Source organism: Petromyzon marinus, chromosome 47, assembly GCF_048934315.1.
Source record: "Petromyzon marinus isolate PM22_M1 ecotype Great Lakes invasive population chromosome 47, UKy_Petmar_22M1.pri1.0, whole genome shotgun sequence".
In the NCBI taxonomy this organism is placed as follows: domain Eukaryota; kingdom Metazoa; phylum Chordata; class Hyperoartia; order Petromyzontiformes; family Petromyzontidae; genus Petromyzon; species Petromyzon marinus.
The window spans coordinates 4,261,639-4,286,790 of record NC_133713.1 but is presented as its reverse complement, the minus strand read 5'-3'; the positions used below and the strand labels follow the sequence as shown (position 1 = coordinate 4,286,790).

General features: G+C 51.4%; 3 protein-coding genes across 7 annotated transcripts in view; 2 read left to right on the top strand and 1 right to left on the bottom strand.

Moving 5' to 3' along the window:
• The window catches only part of LOC116952509 (angiomotin-like), a 36,230-nt gene extending 24,658 nt beyond the window's left edge, over positions 1 to 11,572 (top strand). For all 3 annotated transcript variants that reach the window (XM_032971901.2, XM_076074306.1, XM_076074307.1), the window contains 7 exons: positions 788 to 933; positions 1,555 to 1,704; positions 2,338 to 2,528; positions 3,112 to 3,207; positions 3,803 to 4,062; positions 6,746 to 7,036; positions 8,734 to 11,572. In XM_032971901.2, coding sequence (XP_032827792.2) covers positions 788 to 933; positions 1,555 to 1,704; positions 2,338 to 2,528; positions 3,112 to 3,207; positions 3,803 to 4,062; positions 6,746 to 7,036; positions 8,734 to 8,846 — 1,247 coding nt within the window. In that variant the 3' untranslated portion in view covers positions 8,847 to 11,572. The remainder of the gene's footprint in view (positions 1 to 787; positions 934 to 1,554; positions 1,705 to 2,337; positions 2,529 to 3,111; positions 3,208 to 3,802; positions 4,063 to 6,745; positions 7,037 to 8,733) is intronic.
• A 237-nt stretch (positions 11,573 to 11,809) lies between these two features.
• HPS1 (HPS1 biogenesis of lysosomal organelles complex 3 subunit 1) lies at positions 11,810 to 16,297 on the bottom strand. The gene is made up of 3 exons (XM_032971902.2): positions 15,860 to 16,297; positions 15,524 to 15,662; positions 11,810 to 15,387 (listed from the first exon to the last, which is right to left on the bottom strand). The coding sequence occupies exons 2-3, from the start codon at positions 15,621 to 15,623 to the stop codon at positions 13,187 to 13,189; spliced, it is 2,301 nt and encodes a 766-aa protein (XP_032827793.2). The 5' UTR covers positions 15,624 to 15,662; positions 15,860 to 16,297; the 3' UTR covers positions 11,810 to 13,186.
• Positions 16,298 to 16,310: 13 nt separating this feature from the next.
• Positions 16,311 to 23,891, top strand: ABHD13 (abhydrolase domain containing 13). Of its 3 annotated transcripts, none has more exons than XM_032971908.2 (3): positions 16,311 to 16,400; positions 19,451 to 20,228; positions 22,461 to 23,891. In XM_032971908.2, exons 2-3 carry the CDS (start codon positions 19,598 to 19,600, stop codon positions 23,321 to 23,323), a joined length of 1,494 nt encoding a protein of 497 aa, XP_032827799.2. In that variant the 5' UTR covers positions 16,311 to 16,400; positions 19,451 to 19,597; the 3' UTR covers positions 23,324 to 23,891. The 3 variants fall into 3 exon arrangements, with proteins under 3 accessions (XP_032827799.2, XP_032827798.2, XP_032827800.2); XM_032971907.2 differs by lacking the exon at positions 16,311 to 16,400 and adding an exon at positions 16,416 to 17,078; XM_032971909.2 differs by lacking the exon at positions 16,311 to 16,400 and adding an exon at positions 17,085 to 18,167.
• The last annotated feature ends 1,261 nt before the right edge of the window (positions 23,892 to 25,152 follow it).

Sequence of the window (25,152 nt, the reverse complement as noted above, 5' to 3'; positions counted from 1 at the left end):
CGTAGCCCTTAGTGGCTTCACCCATCTATAGTTGCACTTTAACAGGTGGTGTGCAATTACAGTGGACCTCTTAGGCGTTAACCGAATAGACGTTTCAAAAATATATATATTTTGGGTTCATTAAGTTGCTGATGTGCGCCTCTAAAAATGTAGCTCACTTAGCAGTTGTTTTACTCAGATTCTGGAATACTTGAAGAGTTTGTGCTGACAACTTCATCATGGGCTGTGCCTTTGACATCACTGCTGCTTGCTAGAATAGCTCTACTGTGTTAGCGCCCACGGAGTTATTGGAGGGTATGTTCAATTATTTTGTTTATTTTATGAGCTGGGAGTTGGTTTCTCATGGAGCTCTGTGTGCGGGTGCGCCACCCTCTGGAACTAATTTCAAATGCGAACACCTGCATTGCCACTGGGTCACGATGCAGGACCCTAGTACTGTACTGCACACAACATGTAAATTATATGTTGCAGCAGACAGTCATGGGAATGGTCTCCACTGGTATGACCAATTGGGAAGAACTAAGAGCAGTTGGTGGAATACTGTGAGGGCAGATCCATAGAGGTCACGTGTCTACTGTGCAGCAGCAGCCGCAGATCTGCCAGAGGGGTAAGAAAGTGTTGGGAAAGTGCGACGGTGGACTTAGCGGGTTTGGCCGTGTTGACATCTTGACCTTGATATGCAGAGTGTTCCCTTCTGTTGTTTTTGCGTTCCCTTTATTGAAAAAAAAAAAAACACTCGAGTATGCGCTTGTGAAGTATTCACCTTCTCGCTGTATGACACTTGCAGACAAGGAGACCCTGCTGACCAAGGAGAAGCTGGAGGTGGAGCTTGCGGGGCTGCGCTCGGCCAATGGGGACCAGCGGCGCCACATCGAGCTGCTGAACCAGGCGTTCAGCAGCTCCGAGGCGAAGGCGGCAAAGCTGCAGGAGGAGGTCCGAGTGCCTCTCTCTGTCTCTACCCCTCTCTCGCTCCTCGCGAGCCAAGCCGTGATTACTCCTCGTGTTGTGCTCACCATCTTCCTCAAGTTAATACGTAACAAACACAAATCGTAGGTCACCTGCTTAAGTGTCTCACGGTTCAGATTTTACACGCTTGAATATTACTTCGAAATTACCTAATTGTGTAAAACCGCCAAATAACGTTATCCCCCACTGAAATCAGCGAATTCCTACTTGCAGTGTTTGTCCTGCTTCATCTGGTACACTTGTATTTAAACTCCTTAGGATTCATCCTGGAGCTATAGATTGAACAGTGAAGAGAAAGCAGGAGGCTGCAATAAATTTGGGTTTTTGAGCACGAACACTCAGGGCCCTGTCATCTCATCATGAACGTTGCTTCCGTGTGTTGTGATGTTTGCGATATCTACGTTTTTTTAAAAGAGTGATTTATTTAGTTTTCATGTGGACAAGACTGTTAACATCTTGCTTTTTTATTCCTTTGAGAATGCATTTGATGTTTTTTTTTTCTGTGGCCAAATCCATAGGTACTTGAAGAGCATGTTTTGCCAGAGTTGCTTCGAAACTGACATTGTGAGCGTGCAATTGCGCGTGTAGCTCAAGAAGAAGCAGTTCTACGTGGATAAAGTGGAGAAGCTGCAGCAGGCACTGTCCCAGCTACAGGTGGCGTGCGAGAAGAGGGAGCAACTGGAGCGGCGACTGCGCACGAGGCTGGAGCGTGAGCTGGAAACTCTGCGTGCACAGCAGGTGCCACACAAACCCGTGAACTACAATCACAGCCCCTGGGAACATGTGAACTACAATCACAGCCCCTGGGAACCCGTGAGATACAATCACAGCCCCTGGGAACCCGTGAATGACAATCGCAACACCTGGGAACCCGTGAACTACAATCACAGCCCCTGGGAACATGTGAATTACAATCACAGCCCCTGGGAACCCGTGAGATACAATCACAGCCCCTGGGAACCCATGAATGACAATCGCAACACCTGGGAACCCGTGAATTACAATCACAGCCCCTGGGAACCAACAAATTACAATCGCAGCCCTTAGTGTGTCCTGCAGTGTGGTAGTTGATCACAGTGGGAATGAAGCGAAACAGTCGGTTTCAACATGAGTGCAGGAATCAACGGGAATAGGAAGCATGATAGGAGCGATAGAAGAGTGATAACAAGACAGCAACTGACCGCCGGGCAAACGAGCGAGTGACTGGAGTGCATCAGTGGAGTGCTCTCTCCTCAATTGCCCTGACCGCTTTACGTTGAGCCGACGTGCTCGACCTGGACCAAGGCTGCCACGGAAGTGAAATGTCACCATGGTGTTGGTCGGGGTGGAGGCCACGGTGAGGAACGTGCACTGTCCCCGTGGCGTGTGCAGCGGCAGGGAGCGCCACCCCCAGGAGCAACGTCGGAGCACGCGGCGCCGGCGCTGATGGAGCTGCTCCGCGAGAAGGAGGAGCGGGTGCTGGCGCTGGAGGCCGACATGATGCGCTGGGAGCAGAAGTACCTGGAGGAGAGCGCCATGCGCCAGTTTGCGATGGACGCAGCCGCAACTGCGGCCACAGAGCGGTGAGAGGCTGTCGAGAAGACGAGCTCCACCCTCGGCCACAGAAATCGGGGTCTTACATGGCCACCGTGTGTGGATCGTGGTGGCAGAAAAAAGACACTGTTAATTTGCATCATAACAAAGTTATTGAATGATTGTGTACCTGGGAAAACCTCACTGAGTCTCAACTTTTTCATGAGGGACATGCTAGGTTTTTGCAGTTCGGGGAGACGATTGCTACGCGTTTCCCAATTAAGTAATTTGCGAGTCGTTTTTTTAAAAAGGGGCAAATTTGGACTTGCACCAAGACACAGTGGCCTACTCTAATTAAAATTACATCACGAGATATTTAGCATCCGCTGCGAAGAATTTTGCGGTTAATACACACCCACCACATTAATCAGGGTGGCCTGCCAGAATCGAACCGCGAACCTCCGCAACAAGCAGCGAATGCGCTGGCACCGGGCCTGGTCCACCACTAACATTGAAACTGATGATGTATAATTCACGTAGCTGGCTCATCGCTCCTCGAGCATCTAAAATGCCACGAAAAAATCACACGTTTTTAAGTCTGGAAACTTCTAATTCCTGTTTTGTCTTCTTTAGAGACACAACGATTATTGCAAATTCTCCAAATGCAAGTTTCTCGGAGGAGGAGGAGTTCATGTTGGCTAGCCGCCGCTGCCATGACATGGAAGGCAGGTGAGTGGTGTCTGTAGGGTGACATGAGTGGTGAAAAAATAAGAATGTTTTTCCCTTTGTGGCAATGAAACAGGAGTTAATTTATTCAAACCCCAAATAGATACCTTTTGCAAGGCATCAAGTCAGCATTAACCACACGTACTTGTGGCAAAACATACAAACATGCTCTGATAATATATGCATTGCCTCTGAAAGTGGTTGGCCTACACCAGAGACGGCCTTCTTTATGGCCTAGTCACCAGTGGTAGACCAGAGAACGCCCAAAGGTGACCAGTACAAAGACAATGCAAGCATCAGAATACTTAGAGCTCGGGTCGAGCAGTTATATCTATGGGACCGTTTTGCTAGTGTCAAAAATTTAGGTTTTACCCTTTCTGGCAATAAAATAGGTGTTAAGGTGTTTAAATACTAAATAGAATACTTATTATCTTTTCATAATTTGTGATACTGGCAAAAAGGTCCAATACATGTAACATGAGTGGTGTCTATAGGATCAGATGAGTGGTGTCTCTAAGGTCACATGTGTGGTGTCTATGTTGTGTGTTGATCGTACGGACAGTTTGTGTTGCTAAGCCATTAATTTTCTCCTTTGTAGGATAAAAAATCTGCACGCTCAGATTATCGAGAAGGATGCCATGATAAAGGTTCTCCAGCAGCGGTCGCGCAAGGAGCAGCAGGGAAAGACAGAGTCGTCTGCAACCTCCCTCCGTCCAGCCAAGTCCGTCCCGTCAATCGCAGCAGCGGCATCGGGGAGCCCCGGTGGTGGTCTGGCCAGTGGCCTTGCCGCCCGGAAGCCGCCCATGGCAGCCAGCCCCTCGCTGGAGGAGCGGCTAGGAGCTCGGACCGGCAGCTTCAGTACGTCATGGCTATGTTTAGTGAGGCCCTCTCGTTCTTCAGGCCTGTTGGATCATTTTCGTCTCATTCAACAATTTGACGCTAAACTTTTTATTCCGTGCTACAACTTCACTTGGGCATATGTCCTCGTCCATTTACATGTTAGTCTAATAACCACCATGATTCAGTTTTTCATGTTTCTTTAACTTATTTTTACGGTAAACGTAATTTGTCCAAACCAATTTTCTGAAAGGAAAAAATTATGTTACATAATGTTACGTTTGTTCGCCTCTTTTTATCGTCGATGCCGCTGTCCGCCAGTCGCGACTCCTCACTCTCAGCAATCCCAGTTAAGGCACGGAACGTGGTGCAGAGAGAGAGAGAATTGAGGTGGGCTATTTGTGCCCACGCATGTCACCTCATTTCCCCCAGTTTGCTACCCGCAATACTCCCTGATTTCTTTTTTTTTACCAAGAGCAGGTGAAGGGAGAAGGGATGGCCATCCAGGATAGAGTTAGGAGAAGTTAACGAGTACATATAGAGACGAGGAAGGTGTAACATTTTATGCAACAAAAAGTTTGTTTGGTGCAAATAAATAATAATAATATTTCTAATTCCGCTCGCATGGCACCCCCACCAAGCGTTAGCATCGCTAATGCGGCGTGGACGTGACCTTGCCCAACTCCCAAACATCGCTCTGCACATTTGGGAGCCGAGCATGACTTGCAATCTCGACCAAACGCAGCTTTCTTCTGGTGCAAGAGGAGGGGCCGGCGCAGCTGTGGGGGGTGATGCCAATTGCTTCTGAGAGGCAATGGCCATTTTGACAGGGAAAGATGCATCCTCTCACGGTCTACGTCTCCAAAGGCGCCCGCCTCTTGGCAGTGTCTCTCCTGCGGGCTCATCGAGCACACGCTCGGGCACAGAGGCCACAAGCTCCTCTACAAGCTCATCCGGATACCGGGAAGGGAGCACTCTTGAGCGCTCGGTCACAATGCTGCAATCGGTGCATTTGATTGCTCCAGCAAAGCAAGATGTGTGCTGCTCTCAATTCGGGACAGGAGTTCCGACAGCAGGGTTCTGTCGCTCGGGGCCGTATTATCCAATAGGCCACAGTAGGCATTGTGATTAGGGCCTTTGAAAACTAAAGGGGGCTAAAAAAAAATGTTGACCATGTGTTTTTTTTCCGTTTATATGATAACAAAAATGTAACCAAAATATCTCCTCGAATAAATATATTTATATAGCCAGTGTATATACAAAGAGGTGGAGTCATTTAAATGTTGTCTACGGCACACCACGTTTCCATCGTATTCAGGCACAGACTAAATAATGAATGTATCAGTAACGACATCTGTCCAGCGGCTGGATGAAGTACGCGTGAAACAAGCGAGTGGCGGTAGTAGTAACATGGGCAGCAGTACCAACTGTACAAAGTTATCACTGAAGGCCTACGAAACAGAAGTGCCTCGGGCCCACAAGAACCTTCATCTGGCCGTGCCTTCCGCTCGGGATACCGCTCACCGTTAGACAACCCAGCCCAAGCCCAGCCCGACGCGGTTGCGTGGGCAAACAACGAGATCGTCACATGTGCAGCCCTTCCACAGGAGGGCGCACCATTACACAAAGCGGACAGCTCGACTTCCAATGAATTGGGAGTAGTGAGGATTGTGGGTAGCAAGCTGGGGGGAAGTGAGGGGGCAAGGGCAGGCACTCTTCAACTCTGCACCACGTTCTGTGCCTTGATGGGAATTTCTGAGGGTTACGGATCTCTTTAAGTAGATAGCGGCATCAACTAGAATAAACACGTTTTTTTTACGAAGGTACAAACCCTTTTTTATTTCCTCTGTTGTGCGATTGTTTTTGACGTGATTTTTATTTGGTCGCTTTGGCTCTGATTTCTCTTTGTTTCATTGTTGTACTTTATTTTATTTTGTTTTGCTGTTCGCATTTACGTAATTTCAGGTCAGTCTTGCAGATGACTCGTCCCGGTCTTTGACTTTTCACCATTAAAACAAAATAAACAGCAGAAACGTTTATGTTTACCTGTTCTGCATGAGCCCAGATCCTGATTTATATAAGTGAGTTTACTTGGATCTGTGGCTGAACTCTGCAGGAACAAGGATCTATTCATAAAGATTTAGGCAGATGGTCCCATTTGCATCGTTTACGTTTTCACCTGAAATGAGTGATTGTGTTTGTGACCATGTTTGTGTACTTCATACTGTGGGGAGCGGTGGTGCAGCAGTTAGTGCGCTGTACTACAAACCCGGCGACCTGAGTTCGATTTCCATTCACAGACAATGCCAGTGACGATTTGAACTGGTCCTGGGCCTCACCTAGGTCGAATCGGCCTCAAATGAGTACCTGGTATGGTCTATAAACATTGCCATTGGAGACACAAAGGCGGCCGGACATGGTGTTGGCCACCCACCCCCTCGTGTGCCGTGCCGACCTGGATAGCTGCTCGCTAACAGCATTTGCCCCAACAGTCTGTTAAGGATATACGGGGGATCTTTGTCTTAATAATTCATAAAGATGTAAGCTTTTTCCGCAAATTACCAAAAAATGTATATTTACTGAAGAAAAACAGTGATTCATATGGCCATTCCAGCCAGGCGTATCGCCACATTTTGACAATATGGGGCCATGCTACCCGCGACCCTGTGTGACTCCACGCGACCCTGCCTGTCTTCCACTACAGGTGGCCTGGTGAGCACCGAGCTGGCAGAGGAAGGCTCCACGGCATCCGTGGGGCTCTCTCCGATGCGGGCGCTGTCCCCTCTGCCGCCGCCGTCGCCACATTTCACGCACGTCAAGTCCAGCAGCAAGGACAGCAGCACGCAGACGGAGCGCGGGGCCCAGGAGGGCAGCTCCAGCAGCCCCCACATGGATCCTGCTGCAGCGGAGCGCAAGAAGAGCAACACCCTCCCTCGTGGAAGCAAGATGCTCCCCAGCCTCCACGTCCTGCGAGTCGACGCCAGGGACCGTGCAGGTCAGCGAGCAGCACGTGGCTCCACTCGGTCGCACAGCGAGAGACTTGGGTAGCGTCTTGCAATGAGAATTTCTCCTCGCCTGCATATGAGCGTCGAGTGGGACGGTGATTGTCTTTCTCAACGCAGTTGCTGGGTACGTGTCAAGCGGCCAGTAATAAACAGCACTATCAAAGTTGTAATTTATGGAGTTGACACGTTTCGTCAATTCAACGAGGTTATATAAGAACTTTGAAAAAGAGGTAATGGAAGGGGATTTATAAGTGAAGCAATGTGAGAGAGGCAAGAAGAAGTGTTATGACCTGCCGTGGAGTGGGGGGGGGTGGGGGTGTGTTGTTGTGACCTGCGGTGTGGTGAGTGAGTGTCTGGTAGACAGTCTTCAGCATGGGTGGAGGACTGAATGAGCAGTGCTCACAAGAACAGTGAGGCATAGTAGTCGCTATAGAAGAGGGATAAGGTGACTGAAGGTCTCTGGGAAAGTCAAATGAAATAAAAGTTTGTCATATGCACAGGATACAGAGAAGTCTAATTGCAATGAAATGCTTACTCGCAAGCTCGCCTATCAAACAGTGCAGCAGCTATATATATATAAAAAAAATAATTTTAGCGATAAGTAGTCAACAAAAAATACTATGCCAATAAAAATAAGAAAAGCACAAAAAAGAACACTACAAAAAAAGTGGTGAGAAATATATAATAAGACTTATTCACAGTAGGTACTATTTACACTTATGCGGGGTAAGAGAGATAAAGTAGGATAAGTGTGGAGAGAATAGTGACTTGATTGAGCAGTGGGATATAAGTAATAAATAGTAGCAGCAGTCGTGATGGTTGTGTAGGTGTGTGTGTGTGAAGAATGTGTGGTAAGGTGCAGTCGGTCAGCGTTCAATTCTGTACGAGATGGTCCAAATCTGCAAAATACCCAATTGGAATTCCAATTAGCAACATCGACCCCTTGAAAAACTACCGCCATAGTAGCCTCTGCGATTAGTGTGATTACCAATTGTATTCATGATTTACATGTGTGGGTGAGAAGTCTGGCAGTGAAATTTTGCATCAAAGGGTGTTTTGTGATGAGCGATTTGGGGAGGAGGCCATAGAGGGATGACTGGGATCTGATTGGGATGGCGATTGTCCAGGTGTACCCCGATATACATTAGTGAAATTTACGAGGATTCAATATTACTTGTCATAAATTAACACTTTTTTGAGTTTACGTCTCGTTTGTTTTAGTATTACGGTTATTCTAAATTTTAAAAAAATTGGTGGAAAAAATGTGAAAATAACTGCAGTAAATGCACGTTGTCGTGTGTCCATGCCTGTACCTGGCCTCGTTCTGTAGCCTCGCCACTTTTTTAAACAAGCCAAGTAGCCCAAACTATTGTACGTTCCATCACACTTTGGACTGTACGTACACCCAAGAGGGAGAGGCTGATGCTCCTGCTGCCCGTATTTATGCATGAAAAAATCTTAAGTTTTGTTGAACAGTGTTATTTGAGTAGGCTTTGAGTCAGAAAATATTTTCTTAGGAACACGCATCTTAACCAATGTATTTGGGGGCTTTATGGGATAATACGTTTCGGTATACATGGCGATTTTTCACTTTGCATTCAGGTTTTCAAGAACTCAACCCAAACTTATATATTGAGGTACACCCGTCCATGATTTGTGCCCTTTTCCTGCTTGTGTTCCCTTGCAGATATGAAGATGGCAGCTGGTGAGAAGTTACTGGACGGGAGACCCCCACTGCACATGTCAGGGCTGCCCCAGGAAGACCAAGTGGATAACGAGATGGTCGAGATTCTGATATAAGACGCTCATTACAGCCTCGGTAGAGAAGCTCACAGCGGATCTTAACAGTTCCGATCTGTTGGTCCAATACATTTCACGTCGCTGTAATTGACATGAAGAAATAAACCGCGTTGGGAGACATTCCAGCCCGGGGAGAGATGCGAGCACTTCAGCTGGACGTTTCTACTGGACACGGCGTTTTTAAACTTTTTGAGGCCTCTGCATTTTTGTAAGTAAAATAAAAAGAAGCCGCTGGCCGGTGAAGACAAACTCGGCCTCTGGTGACCAGTGTTGCCGGGGACTCTCTGGCGCTCGTGCAGAACGCTGGCCGTGACCTGCCGAGCGCGGCAGCAGTAGCAGCCGCACCCCGACGCGTTTCCGGTGGGATGGGGTGCGCACAGTAACCCTCAGGAACGAGGTGTCGGCATCAAGAATTCTGGAGCCAAGAGTGCATCGCTGTTGAATATTGTGGAATTTGCATGAAAGTATGCATTTTAGCTCAAGGGATTTGTTGCGAAATAAAATGGTGAGATCTGCACGGTCGAACGAATGCCTTTGTAGGATTTTGTAAGAAGTGACCCATCTTACCCCACCACAAGAGTGCTTTAAATGCCTTGAGCCCAATTTATACTCGTTTGTAGCCATTGCCAAACGCACGTAGAACGCGTATTTAATCTCACTGCTTAATCTGTGCTGGATAGCACTTTCAGGTTTAAATGTTTATAATTTATTCTTTACACTACCCCTTTTCAGCTGTGCAATTCAGTTGGCTTCAGTGCCCATCGCATTTTGACCTGAAGCTGCCGAGCCAAGCAGCGCATAGTAGGAAGACGAGAAAGGGGAAGCTGGGGGGGGTGTATTTGGTGTTTGCCGAGCGCATGGATGAATCGCAGAGAAGCGCGGTGACTTTTCTGCTGACAGACGCCTTCTCAATGGGTGTCAACATAGGCAAGGGCCAGACCCACAATCAGCATTGGCTGTAAACCTCAGAAAACCGAAATACATGCAGACATTTGCCAATTGCAGTTCAGTAGCCCAAATAATTCCGTACATGACAATTACTTTGTATTGAAAGTTTGGTGCTGTAACTCTGCACAACGCTAAGTTGCTTCTGATTGTAGAATTTGACATTGACTGGTTCAAATAATTTGTACACTCCCATAGCTTGCGTGCAGATTTTCTACTGCCTGTGTGCATAGCTGAATGTTGAGTGCAGATGAACTTGAAGCTAAGCTTAATACAAAACTGTACGTGGCCAACTATGCCCAAATTGCATCTGCCTATACAACGGTGTATATGAATGGGGATGTTCAGGTTTCAGAGATTACGCGTGTTAATGCAGCACTGAGTAGACATCAGAATACCCCACAGAACAAAGGGTCTCTGTCTGTACACCTTTGGCGATGTGGCGCTGTCATTTTTTTCAGACGAGTGCTGCTGCTACTGGTGTTGGGAGTCACGCCATTTACGTGAGCTGTCTTGTTCTTGGTGCACGGTCCCTACGAGAATCTGATTGGAAACATTGCGACGTGGCAACTATAAAATGCACTGCGCGATGAGGTGCAATGCCTGCGCTCCTGAAAACGAATAACTGCTTGGGCCAAAGGAAAACAGTATGGCTTTGCCTGCATGCTCAGATAGATGGTTGTCAGAAATGTTCACCCAGTCTGGCCTTGGTGGTGTCACCACTGCATAGGCCCTGTGTGCGGCACCACACGGCCTTGTAGCCACCATTCCAGAGTGGGATCTGGCATTGTACTTCCAGCATCTTATATTTACGAACTGCACATTGCAGAGGTGCACACCAAGGGATGGCTACACCGTTATGCAATATATGCAGCGGATATACATTTATTTAACATGCATTATCAATGAAAATAGATTTATGCAATTGCAACATAACATCATACCTTTTAGTGCATTGGTTTGCGAGCATGTTTATTGCAATAGCTGTAGGACTTATTTACAGTGGCCCATGTACTTGGGGGCTGCTTGTGTGGGTGTGGCCTTTTCGTGAGTAACCCAGCTCTGCCACGCTTCCTGTACACCTCTCGGTCACGCTGGTGACCCACACATTCTGCCGCGTTGCTAGAAATACAGTACACGAACTCGGTATATCTTGTTACTTAAATGCCTGGATTGCCCTTATTGTAACCGGTTCAGGACACGGAGAGAATGAGCTGTTGATGCGAGTGCATGGAGAGTAGGTGCTGGGGTCAGCTGGTTCTGTCACCATGTGTGTGAACATTCTAGACGCATTTGTGCCTCGGTGCGACTGTAACATAGCCTTTACATTTTCTCTTGCCTGGTGGTTGACAGATGCCACTTTGCAAACTTCAGGTTCTAATGCCACACACGCCAGTTTCATGTCCGTGAATGGGAGGCCTGTGAAGCTGCCGTGCAGATTAAACCCACTTTCCTAACTCGGCCGGGACCTCTGCAGCTGCACCACAGGGGGGCAAACCATTCCCAGCGACATTCAAGCTGTTGCTTCAGAGGGCCTCAAAGCAGCATATTTCCTGATTGGATGCAAGCCCACACCAATCCACTACGTGATGACGCGTTTTAGCGAGCGACTGAGCACATCCCCAGAGATGTGCCTGTTAATCTGAGCTGGGTAAGACGACCTCCCCACATGTGAAGGAATTCTGCAATCCAGGGACCACGGGTGATGACAAACTTCTCAGTATTCATTTAAGTTAACATTACAATGTTAAATCAATAAAAAAATTACTGCTTTACACTCATTTGAGAGGTGTGTGGATTCCAACTTCTCACGTGTCACGGACTGAAATTGTGTTGCACAATGGAACATCTCGTTTTTAACATTCAATACTCATGTCCATACACCACCGTTTACGGCATAAATTAAGACATGCAGTTAAATGTGACCGAAATTTCACACCATGCCAAAATCTGTGCACACTGTCGTATGCCTTCATTTGCACAACAAACTTCAAGCACAACCTACAGGTCTTGAAAAATCAATTTTCAATGTGTACAGTTACCTTTATTTAATAAACGTGTCAATAAACTTATTTTATAATTGATAGAGCATTAAGTGCATATTTAGCACATTGGGCAGCCTCGGTGTCCATTCCCCAGGACACGATCGTCTCACGTTTATCCAACATCTGCCTTCATACCCCCATCTCTGTTCAACATCTTAGGCCTTACTCTTTGGTTCTTTCGGTAAAGTAACGTAGGCACAAAGTATAAAATAAATTAAATCACGTTTCGGACGCAACACAAGCATCCGTGAGGCGGGACAACCACAGCAAGAAACAATTGCTGAAATAGGCAAAAGAGCTGCTAATAACAAGGGATTATATAGATGGAGGGGGGGAGGAGCCAAGGATAGAGGGTGGGTGGGGAGAAGAAAAAACATCTGTGGAGCAGGGATAGAGAGGGTGGGGAGGGGAAGAGGTGGCGTGCTGCAAGGTCCACAGGTTCTTCTTTCCCTCATCTATATAACCCCTTGTTATTAGCAGCTCTTTTGCCTACTTCAGCAATTGTTTATTGCCGTGGTTGTCCCGCCTGATGTACGGACGCTTGTGTTGCGTCCGAAACGTCGTGATTTAATTTATTTTATACCTACGTGACTTTACCGAAAGAACCAGAGTATGGATCCCTGCAGTCACGAAAACTTCAACTATAGAATCTTAGGCCTTGCCCTTCTGCATTACACTTTGTAGTTTGCAGACAAGCATTGCGAGTGCAGCCGCTTCAAGGTAATGTATCCACTTGAGACTGTGGCAATGAGACACCTGATAATGCAAGCACTTGCTCGGATAACTAGATTGGCAGTTCTGTATGAGACGGGCCATGACAGTATCTCTTTCTGGTTGCAGATTCACTGGCTATGGTAAGCATTTGGCCAAGAACATTTACAATAATTTTCTACATCCACAAGTCCGTATAAACCAGTCGTGCCTGTTACAGGCAGCAACCGCATGCTTCGCCACAGACAGCGTTGCCATGGCCTAAGTGTACGCAGCTTCATGTTAAAGTGCAACTCGACGGGCGTTCTACAACAATCCGATGATGCCGATGGAATGAACTGTTGGTGGTCAGGCAGCAGAGGAGCTTTAAGAGTTTTAGGCACACGTGGCTTCATGAGTGGAGCAGAATGGGGCCGCGTGGTCCCAGGGGGGTGGGTTTCCTACAAGCTCCACAGCACTTTGCAAGTTGCATCAAACGCTTGCATCCCACCAAAACCCTCATGGCAGAAGCTCGTAAAGTAATCGACAGCCTGGATTCCCCGAGGCAGATTCTAGCAACACCAACGTTGGGCTTGAGATGCCCAGCTAGTCTTGCTTCATGCGAACCGAATCGCTGCGTGCAATCGGGCTCATCGTTGGTCAAAGCAAGGGCAGCCCTGGTGGCTCCCAGAGCGTCTTCACCAACTGCTGGCATTGCTGAGCGATGCACTCCGCAGGCACCACCGCCAGGTGAAGCGCCACCATCTCGTAGCAGCGCACCTCTTCCTGGCGCCGTCTCGCCGAGAGCCACATGAGGCGGCGGTACGAGTCCCCCGCCAGCACCCCCACGGGCTGCCCGGCAGGCCCCTCCTCAACGTCCGCCTTCAGGTCTGGAGCCGCGAGGCTCTTGCCACCGGTATCACGAAACCACAGGAAGTAGGAGCAGACGAAGTCGCCCTTGCGGAGAGCAATGCTATTGTAACCGTGCCGCAGCATTCGCCGAGCGAAAGACACGAACCACCAGACGAGGTCGCGCACCACGGCCGCGATCGCCCCATGACCCAGCTCCGAGCCACCCTCCGTGAGCAGTGCTGGGGCGACCAGGAGCCCCAGGGCCCGGTCCATGTAAAGGAAATGGACAAGTCCGGGGAACTTCTCCAGGTAGGCAGCCATCGTGATGTTGCGCGCACTCTTCACCAGCAGGAAGTCCTTGTAGTCTTCCAGCTTTTTGCGCATGGACTGCAGCGCGATCTCCTCAAGGGACCGGTACATGCGGGCGCTTGGAGTATCGAGCAGGTAAAGCACACTAAACGCTTTGCAGAGATACTTTTGAATGGTGCGGCATGCCGAAGTCAAGCAATCGACGTCCAGAGTCTCGCTGCTCTTCACCAAGAGCTTCCTCTTAAAGAGTTGCCACACCTCCTGCAGAGATGTCGTCTGCGAGCGGCCGATTTTCTGGCAGTCGACGATTTGTTTCATTTTTCTATCCATGTCGTCTTTAAGTCGGGGTCGGATGCCCTCGTCAAAAATCTTCTCCACGGACACGAAGTAGTCGAGCAGCGACGACATGGGGGCAGCGAGGCGGCTGCTGGGGCCACGGCTCAGCAAGGAGAGCGTGATGCCGGGGTGCACCTCGTAGCAGTAGAGGTTGTGCGGGGTGAACGGGCTGTAGCTCTCGCGTCCTCCCGTCTCCAGGAAGACGCGTTTCGGTAGCTTATCATCATCGTTATCATCCTCGCAGTGGCCGGCCCCCACGCTCACTGCCACGCGCTGCGCCTCCAAGCCAAACACAAACGGTACGGAGCTTGCGGCGAGCGTCGAGGACCCGCCGCTCCGGCACCCTCCCTCCGTCAGCTCGGCGAGCACGGTCTCATCCGCGACGCTCTCCAGAGCCATCTGAAAGTCCTCCTCGCTCGATGTGTTCTGACTGAAGCGGCTGGGGCTTTGGGACCTCGGGTTCACGGCTTCGCTCCTCACAAACTCAAACTCGGCCTTCCCCGGGCACCTTCCCGTTTCGGCATCCCCGCCGTTGCCCGGCGCCTTGCCGCCGGGCCGCCTGCCGGGCGGCTGCTGTCGGCCTTTGCCGCCACCGAAGTTGCCGAGCGTGGCTCTGGGTTCTGCCTTTCTGCCATTTTCATGTTTGTCAGCGGCTGCCGTGGGTGTCGAGGCACCCTCGGATGCTGCTCCGTTGCCCTCCTCCCTGCGGGGAAACATCTTCTGCGCCACGAGAATCAAAAGCAGCAGATCGGAGGGGGCCAGGACCCCCGCGTTCCGTGCAGAGTAGAACGCCAGCAGCTTGGTGTGCACCAGGATAAACGCGTGCACCACCTCCTCGCCCTCGCGCTCCCGCTCCGGAACGGCGTTCGCCGCGATCACCACCTTCTCGAGGCGCTCCAGGCAGCCCTCGGCCAGCTGCGGCGACGCGATGCGCTCCACGGCCTCCACCAGGAAGCCCTGCTCGGTGTCGCGCAGCCGCGCCAGCGCGCTCAGCGTCGCATCCAGCTCGGCCCACACGCGACGCCTCTTCTCCAGCCCCGGTGGCTTCAGCGCCTTGCGCAGCAGTTCAGAGTCGTGGCAGGCCAGGCCGAAGCGAAACTCCACGAGGCGACGGAGGGCGAAGATGTCCCGTGCGAGGTCGGTCTCGGCGCCGTGCGGAGCGGCGCACGCGCTCACGGCCACGTAGAGGAGGTCCCCGAAGCGCCGCAGCGCGTATCGCCCGTCGCCCAGGCACTCGAACGACGCGTACGAGTCCTCCAGCTCCGTCTCCAGGACGGTGGCCGACGCCACGAGAGGGGCGAACATCCGGTAGACGAGGCTGTCCATGTCGAGTGCCGCCGGCACCTCCTGCTCGGGCGACGCATCTGTAAAGACAAGGTGGAGGGAGGGGGTTAATGTCGATCGTGGTGCGAGCCTCGTCCCCCCGCTCTCCCACAGAAGAGTGGGAGACGCGAGGAGCACGGTGTGAGGGGGGCGAGGCAGACACACGGCGGTACACACCCACGCCGCCTGCCGCCCGGTGGAGTCGTGCAGCGAACGCCGCATCGGCCCACACGAACTTCACGTCGGCGCTGCTGTCGGCGATGAGGAGGCACTTCATGCTGCTCGCTAGCGCGGCAACACGGCAAGATGACTGGGCCTGCAGCAGGGAGGTGCGAGAGGACGCGGCGAGAGCAAATTGAGCACCACAGGCGAGCGCACGCTCGCGACACGAGTCCGCACACCGGCGCAGGCCAAGCGGCGACCGTGTCGCAGGCGGCGCGCGCGGCTCAAGCAGTTAACGCGCGCGCAGTAAAGGACGCGCAGAGCGCACCACGTGCAGCGGTAGGGACTCACGCTTGGACGGCAGAAGAAGCAGCACCAAAGGTCCCCCCGTGTAGCCGTAACAGACTGTTGGTGCAAGCGCTGTTAGCGAGCACCTATGAAGGCCGGCAACGCGGCACAGCACGCGAGGGGGGTGGGTGGCCAGCACCACGCCCGGCCGATGTTGTCTATCAAAGTAGCGATGTTTTACACACCGCACCGGCTACTCGATTTTAGGCCGAGTCGATCTTGGGGAGGCACAGGATCGGTTCATATAACCGCCACCGGTGTTGGCCGTGAGCGGGAGGGAGTCGAACTCGGGTGGCCGGGTTAGTCGCGCAGCGCAGCGCTAACCACGACACCACCGCTCCCCAGCACCACCACCAGCACCACCACCACGCACTCAGAGCGGCCGCGCCTTCAGTTCCGCCTCGTGACTCCGAAGCACGTGACACCCTATTCTTCTTTATAGCCCCGCCTTACGGGCGGGGCAAGTCGCCGCCGCCGTTGATTGGTCGGCGCCGCGTGCGCGCGCGGGGCACGCTGGGAGTGTCGCGTCACGGCGAGAAGCGAGGTGAGGCGGAGCGGCTGCCCTCCTCCCCCCGTCTCGGCCTGCGGGGGCCCCCGGGCGTACGCGCGACGTCCGCGCGGGCGACCGCTCGCGGGGGTCCGCGCGGGCGGCGTTTAGCGCCGCGCTCGACCTCGCGCCGCGTCCTTCGCCTGCGCGCGGTTTTTTTTTTCAGCGTCCGCGTCAGCTCGGGGCGGTTTTCCCGGTTCAGGCCGCGGCCCTGCCCGTTGCCTAGGCGGCAACTCGCGGGGCGGGGCTCTAGAGGAGGCGTGCGATTGGATGAGCACTGGGGGGGGTGGGGTCAGGGGACGGGGGCGGGGTTCGAGCCTCATGGCGTCACCGGCTTCCTGCAATGTGGAGGGGTCGTGCGTGTTGCGGAGGAGTGGCCATTCTACGTTCCTATGGCGGGCGGGCGGGAGGCAATTTAGCCACACTGTTGACACCCCCCCCACAAAGTGGTGCTCGTAACACACGGATTATTTTGTGTGGCCAATGAAGAGCAACTATAGAGATTCGGCGCATTTACTGCTGTTTGCTGCTGCATTGGTCAGCGGTGCACAAACAGCAGCAGCAGCAGCCCTGGGCGCATTCGTCGCTGTGTGTGTGGCCTCGTAAAGAGCCTCGTCATAGGCGACGTATCGAGCAATGGCCCTTTTCCACGACACGTAGGCCAGAGGTTCAGCCGTAAGTAATGTGACCGTGCGATTGCTTTTGAGAGTTTGATGAAATTAGCAGCAGATGCACTCACCCAGGCCACCGTCTTCAAGTTTGTGTTTGGCGCAGTGCGAAGCTACGTGGTGTGCGGGGTTGGGATTCGTAGCCACAGCCGCACACAGAGAGAGAGCGCCTCTGACTATCCACTTGTGCTTCAGGAATGCAATGTTTCTGTGAATGCGAATTGTTTCTGTGTGTGAGGAAGCCGGGCAGTGTGGTGGGGGCTTGCTGATGAGCTGTGTGTAGAGGAAGCCGGGCAGTGTGGTGGGGGCTTGCTGATGAGCTGTGTGTCAAAGAAGCCGGGCAGTGTAGTGGAGGGCTCGCTGATAGGCTGTGTCGAGGAAGCCAAACAGTGTAGTGGTGGGCTCGCTGATGAGCTGTATGTCGAGGAAGCCAAGCAGTGTCGTGGTGGGCTCGCTGATGAGCAGTGCGTCGAGGAAGCCAAGCAGCGTGGTGGTGGGCTCGCTGATGAGCTGTGTGTAGAGGAAGCCGGGCAGTGTGGTGGTGGGCTCGCTGATGAGCTGTGTGTCGAGGAAGCCGGGCAGTGTGGTGGTGGGCTCGCTGATGAGCTGTGTGTCGAGGAAGCCTTGCACTGTGGTGGAGGGCTCGCTGATGAGCTGTGTGTCAAGGAAGCCGGGCAGTGTTGGACACGTTGCTTGCATTCCACAAATAGGTTCACACAGTTTGTGCATGTTTCTACAACGGCTGAGTTCTGGATCTCAGCCGTGGATGCGGAATTATGTTGTTTCAATCATCGTTTTTTGGGAGGTTTCGATCGGCCGTCAGATGTGTTGCAGAATCGCAGAGAATATCCGCTGGTGTGATATTTAGCAGAACAGGAAGTCAAGGCAGTAGCGTAGATATTTAGGTTCCCGTGAAGAGTCCGCATCGTGACGTTCCGTGGTTGTTGGGTGTCGCCGAGTCCACGGTGGCAGCTTTCTGCCCCACACTCGGGCAGCGCAGTTCAGAGCCTGAGGAATCTCCCGGGGCGCACGCCGATGTATGAGGCTCCGAGAAGACATCAGCCCTCCAGCTCATGCCAGCCCATTTTTGAATGAGGTTCACCCTCGTCTTGGGTTTTTTTTTTTTTAACCCGGCATACTTATTCGGGTGCCCCATTAAAGAGTTTGTGTACAGTCAAGTGTCACGCCAAGGTGGGGTCAGCTTCGGGTCATGTCGCTCCTCTTCGTCACGGGAAGTTCCGTTGAGTGTGGTGTTGTTGTCGCTGTCACCACTTCCGGGAGTACGCCACTATGTTGAGGTCAGAGTTCAGAGAGGCCTTTGACCTCACCGAGGAGGCTGTGGTTCTTGTCCAGCCAGGACCACGATGCCGTGCGTTGGGACGAAGGGCTGAAGTAAACCCCCAACGAGGATTGGAACATAGCGGTTTTTGGGTTCGCGTAAATATAGATGTGTCGTTAAACACGCTACCATCGTACGCATCCAATTAGTAATGTTTGTCACGTAAACAAAACATGCCAATTCGTTAATAGTTAAGCACACCAGTGTGTTGGAGAGTAAACCCAAAGCATTTACAATTCTGATTTAGGATAGGATTTGAACGCAAAACGTACCATTTGCCGGCCGCTCACTCTACGGTTGAGCCACCATGCGAGATATTTTCTCGCCAGGTGACCACATTCTATTCCCGATATCCTCCGCACTGAACTGATTTAAACAGGCAGATAGAGCTTTTGGTTCCTTGTTTGTTATGCTCGAGGGTAAACTCAGATATTGATCCTATCTCAAACACCAAACTCTTTGCATTGTGTTAACCTCACCACAACCTCCTGTATTGCATATTCTCACTTGCCACGAATGTGATGCGACCTCTTTGTTCACGGTGAATCTGACTCGGGTGTTCATTACGCGTCATGTTTAGACTTGCAATACACGCAAACACGTGTCTCTTGGATTCATAATCGCTGTGAGACATTGACCCCTGTCAGTTAATCCCAATTGTTGTGGCTGGGGAACTGAGCAATTCTCGAATCCATCCGAACCATGGCTGTTTATGCTTTGGGGTATAGTGAATGTGATGCTGTCATTTTATGAACGTGGTAAATATCGTATACATTTATATCGCGCCTTAATCCAAGGCGCTATATTGTGTTAGTCTCAATTTTCAATCGTCCCCATGTGTCCCCCTACCTCTGAATACCTTTCATGGTGGACCTTTAAGCACTTGGCCGGAAATCTCATTTAAGACCTGAAAGCCCAAGTCGGTCAGGCTTTGCAAACGAATAATTAAGGAATATAACTTTACAAACATTACATCGAATTAATATCCTGTCTTGAGAGAGGACTTCTGCCAATATTAAGTGAACGTTCTCTCTCTGCAGGTTGAAGACCAGCGTGAAACCGCAAACAAAATGACTCTTAATGAATCCAGGGCAACTCTGGGCACTCTCTAGAGTTCTGCCAGGCGCCTGCATGCGCAGCCACCAGCGTGCGTGCGTGAGCGTGCGTGAGCGTGCGCCGCACAAGTAATGGACAGCGCCACACAGTGCGGCCTGCACGAAGCTCCTGACGCAGCCCGGGATGCGCACGTGAGTGTGGAGCGCGCCGACACCGGGGACGCGCGGAGCCACGTGCCTATGGCCAGGCGCGCGTGGGGCCGAGCGAGCGTGTGTCTCCGCCGGGCGCTGTCGGGAGGGTGGGACGCCTGCCGCCTGTGCCTCCTGCCGCTGGTGCTCGCCTGCCACCTGTGCGGCGACGACGGCGGAGGCGGGGACGATGGCGGCGACGTGACCCGCTCCGCCGACCGCGGCTTCCTCTCGCCGCCGTTTCCCTTCCCGTCGCTCGCCGCGCTGCTCCTTCTCGCGCTGCTGTCGGTGGTGGCGACGCTCTACCGCTGCCAGGACCAGCTGCTGTTCTTCCCAGAGCAGCCGGCGAGCTCGCGCGTGTTCGTGCCGCTCCCGCTGGGAGTGCCCCGTGAGAGCGTGCGAGTCCGCGCGCGCGACGGCGTGGCGCTCAGCGCCGTGTTCCTGCGCGCATGCGACATCGTGGGGGGCCCCGCCGCCCCGGCCGGCGTCCCGACCTTCATCTACTTCCACGGCAACGCAGGGAACCTGGGCCACCGCATGCCCAACGCGCTCATGATGGTCGCGCACCTGCGAGGTAACGCAGTGCGCCTCACGCGGAACGTTTACCGCCGAGTCGGAGCGGTACCTGCTCAAAATGAGCGTACGGGCATAGGTGCTTATCTTCTATTCGCGACCCTGCAGAGCCGTTGGTGGAAATGTCATGTTCTTGTGGCAGGGGATGAGGCTGTCTACATACAGATCATCGATTATCCATTGGCTTTGGGGGGGAGGAGTGGGGTGCCGGATTTTCAAAAACGCTGGATTATCACAAATCACCATTATTTAAAATAGATTATTTTTGCAAACAAAAATGATCACATCTTTGTAGTTATTGTTATATGTTCTTTAATGCCTTAAATGTGTTTACTCTATGAAATTGGCATAAATAAACATACACATCGAGAAAAATAAATGTCCTTCTCTAAAAAGTTCTTGTATTTACTGTACCGTACTTACCACTCCAATCTCGAAGACTTTCCATGGGGTCATATATAGATAGGTGCAGTATTTTCATTGTTTAAGTTGTATGTCGTGTACAATGTACTGTTTCTTATATTTAACACTGAAATCAAGCATAGCGACGTTTTTTTGTCACGCACACGGTGCCGATCGCCGGACTGGAGCAGTTTTTGCCGGATTGGCCCGGGACCGTCGGTAAATGTTGGAAGCTGGATAATTGCGTGCCGGTTGGTTGATGGGCTGAGCGGGAAGCCCTCCGCCAGCATTTGAACTTCGTAAATTTCCTTTTTGCGAGCTGCTTGCTCAAACCGCTCTGCCACCAGGCCGGCGCAGAATTTTAGGTGAATTTCCTCGAGCTGAGTTTAACACGTAGTAGGCTTCCGCGACCAATATTATCCATAATAGATGGGTTTTTTTGGGTTAGATTGCATAAATAGAAATGTTTCGTTAAACCCGCCACCACCCGACACAGCCAACTAGTAAGGTTTGTCACGTAAACAGAACGTGCCGATTCGTTACTAGTACAGCAACCGGTGTGGTGGAGAGCAAATCCACAACATTTACAATTTGAGTACGACGTTTCGCCAGTAATTACTAGCATCAGCAGGCGACAGCCAAATCTGGAAAATCGGCTGTCGGCTGATGATGCTCGTGTGACCTGCACTGGTCCAGTATTGTAAACAATTCCAGAGCGAAATGCATTTAATTGGCGACTCGTGGATTAAACGCTCACAAGTTCCACTTCTCGTTATACTGAGATGACTTGTCCACAGTTGCATTATATCAGTTATGCATGTTGAAATTAATAACTGTTTTGCCACATGTCACATTTTCTAAAATATTTCAGTTTTTGGGTTTGAGGGTGGTTCAGTCCTGGTCATTCTAATTTCAGGTTAGTTCAAGACCTTTATGGTGAGCTGACTTGCAAAAAAAATGCAATTCAGATAGTAATATCCATGAATATCAGATCCATAAGTATAAGAATAGGTTTTCCCCTTTCTGGCAATAAAACAGGTGTGAAGATGTTAAAACACCAAACTGAAACCTTTTGCAAGGAATCATGTCTGCATTAACCACAATACTTGTGAAAATACAAATAAAAAAACATTCTCTGACAGTTATATGCATTGTCTTTGAAACTGATTGGTCCACACCAGAGACAGCTTTCTTTAGAGCCTAGTCTCAAACAGTGTTAGACCAGAGGATGCCAAGAGGCGAACAGCACAAGGACAATGCCACTATCAGGACATTGAGAGCTCGGGGTGAGCAGCTACATTATGGGACCTCCCTTGCCAGTATCACAATATATATTTTGCCAGAAAGGGTAAAACCTATTCTTATATTTTGATACTGGCAAGGGAGGTCCCATGAAATATCAGATCCGTTGCCTGTTCTTTGCGTTCTCACGTCCCATGGTTTATGTTTAGTTTGTTGTCCGTCCCCCGCACCTCCGATTATACGTAACACGATTTTTGTTCCTGGGTAGTAAGTGTTATTTTCCCATTGCTTATGCCTCAAAAGTTACAGGAAACGGCGATTGTTGCCCACAAACTTTGTTACACAGTGAATTAGCACAGTTGGCTACGTATGGTGCAAAAGAAGTTCTACATAGGTAATGGTTTACTTGTTTGTTTACAGTCGGTATTGTAACGACATCTTGATTTGTATCCCCAATGTGTCTCCCCAATCCCACCTTTCATGTTTTTTTCCGCTGATTCCTGCTCCCTTGCCCTCTGTGTGGCTTCTTGTCTCCTCCGTCACTGCTGCCGGTCTCGCCCCTTTGCCCCCCCCCCCACCCCCCGCTTAGTGAACGTCCTGCTGCTCGATTACCGTGGCTACGGCCACAGCGACGGAGAGCCCAGTGAGCACGGCCTCTACCTCGACGCCCAGGCCGCGCTGACGCACGCGATGGCGCGCCCCGATGTGGATCCAAGCTGCGTCGTCCTCTTTGGCCGCTCGCTCGGTGGCGCCGTGGCCATCGACCTCGCCGCCCGCCAGCAGCAGCAGCAGCCGGACGGAGATGACGGCGGCGGCGGCGACGGAAATGGCCGCCTCCACCACCACCACCACCACCGCCGCCGCCTCCTCCTCCACCATGGTGCGCTGGCGCTGATCGTGGAGAACACCTTTCTGAGCATCCCGCACATGGCGCAAGCGCTCTTCCCGGTGTTCTCGCGCGGCGGCGGCGGCGGCGGCGGGTCGTCCTCGTCGTCGTGTCGGCCGTTCCCGCTGCCGTCCTGGTGTTTCCGCAGCCGGTTCCCGTCGCACGAGAACATCGCGAGCTGCCGCGTGCCCACGCTGTTCATCTCGGGGCTCGCCGACTCGCTGGTTCCCCCCGTCATGATGAGCCGGCTGCATGACCTCTCGCCCGCCCCCCTCAAACGAATGGCCACGTTCCGCGAGGGGACGCACAACGACACGTGGCAGTGCCGCGGCTACATCTCCGCGCTCCAGCACTTCCTGCGCGAAGTTCAAGCGGAACGGAGCGAGGCGCCCTCCGCGCCCGGCGCTCGCGACGTCGCCTCCGCCACTTCGATTGGGGGGGGCGGTGGGGGGACATTTGGGCTGGGCGCCGACGCCCTGGGCGCCGACTTATTTGCGCCGGCGTCATCGGCGCGCCGATCTTTCAGTCATCAGCATAGTCAGCAAACTAACGCCACTCTCATTTAGACTCGCGAGTTGTGTGCGTGCGGGTGAAGCGCTGGCGAGTTACTGCGAGGAAGGAGCGGGCATCCGAGCCTTCGGCCGCCATGATTTGGTGGCGGCGACGGCAAGCCGATTGCACTTTGTTGTGATTTTTCACTCGTCATGCACACGTTGCCAAATACAATTAAATAACCTTTTAAAAAAAGTCAACGGAAAAAAGTTACTTCAGTGCTATATTTGTGTACAGATTTCACGTGTAAGCGTGCCTATTTTTCCATGTCATTTTTCCATTGAGACATAGCAATTCACAAAGATGTATTTTAACACCTCCGAAAGCAAAAGTTTAAAAGGGATGAATTTGTTCCAGCGTTTTCATGCATTCATGGACACGGCCGAGCGCCAGCGCCCATTGGTTTTGTGGCGGTTCCACGCAGAATTCTTGGAATTTTTCTGAGGGAATTGCTCTAGCTTCTTGTTTCTTTAGGGTTCTATAATGAAGAGTATTGGGTGTGGCAGTTTGCTATCTTTTTTTGGGTTTTCTGGATTTCAGGTTTCTCAAACTGATGGGAGTTGAATAAAATACGTCTTTATATGTGTGGATGTGTGTGCATACTCGTGTGTCAGTCTGGAACATGGATCTGTGTTACGCGAGTGGAAAAAAAAACATCTGGTATTGCCTGTCTTAAGTGTACGAGTGAGTGATTTTGGCGAGTGTTAAAATACACGTTGGAGGATGGGAGGCGCGCGGCGAGTGATCGCGCGCTGCGCCACGGGCTAAAACCGGTGGTCGTTCACGTTTCAAGGTTATTTTGTGTAACCTGGCAAGAGCTCGAGAGGCCACGAGGAGTCATTTGCAAGTGTGACCCCTGGGTCACCAAAAATGACATCGATAAAAACTAAGGAAAATAAAGTACAGCAAATGCAAACAAAAACTGCGTCACGTGAGGAGTCAATGTTAATACAATCGCCGTAAATGCAAGCCAGCTTAAGCAGATAACAATTGAGTTGAAGAAAACATTTAGGGTGAGACTTATTGTACTAATTACGTAAACAGAGAATGTACAAGTGAAATGCAATTGCAAGTTAGGTTATAAATAATCCACAGTTCAGCATCACATTGTGTTTTCGATGCAAGGCGAATCAAGGAGCGCATGTTTGAAGCGATGGAATTATCAGTGTTTGGGGCAGTAACACGAGTGAACCGTGCGAGTTGTCCTCCGTAATGGTGCACTCGGGTGCTTTTTCACCAAGGTTGGTGGGGGTGAGTGATGGTTGGGAGTGATGGCACAGCGGTTAGCACAATACACTACAAACCCAGTGACCAGGGTTCAATTCCACTACAAAATTCAGTGATGAATAGAGATCTGACCTGGTCCTGAGCCTCCGAGTTTGACAGCCTTAAATAAGTACCTGGTGCAGTGTGTAATCAGCATTAGGGTGACAAAGACGGCCCTGGCATGCTGCTGCCCTGCCCAGCCGGCCTTAATAGTTGATGGCGAACAGCACTTGCCCCAACAATCCATTCAGGCTATACGGGGGGGCACGGCTTGGATAGGCCCAGCCTGGGTATTTCAAGCCTGGATATCTCAGGCTGTGAATAACAGATGTAGTTTGAGCTGTGTAAGTCCTCCTGCACACTGCAAGTGGGCTCTTGAACATAGTTTAGGAGCCACAGTGGCTGCTGCAGACGCACAGAATCGGATCATCAGTGAGCAGCGCTGGGTTCCGTGACAGAAGCGCCGCGGCCAAGAGGGCGGTTGCGCTCTAAAAGATTCAAGTCTCAGAGGCTGAACGTAAAAACGCCACGCACCTCCAGCAATATAACCATAGAGACAGCATTCACAAACGGGTTG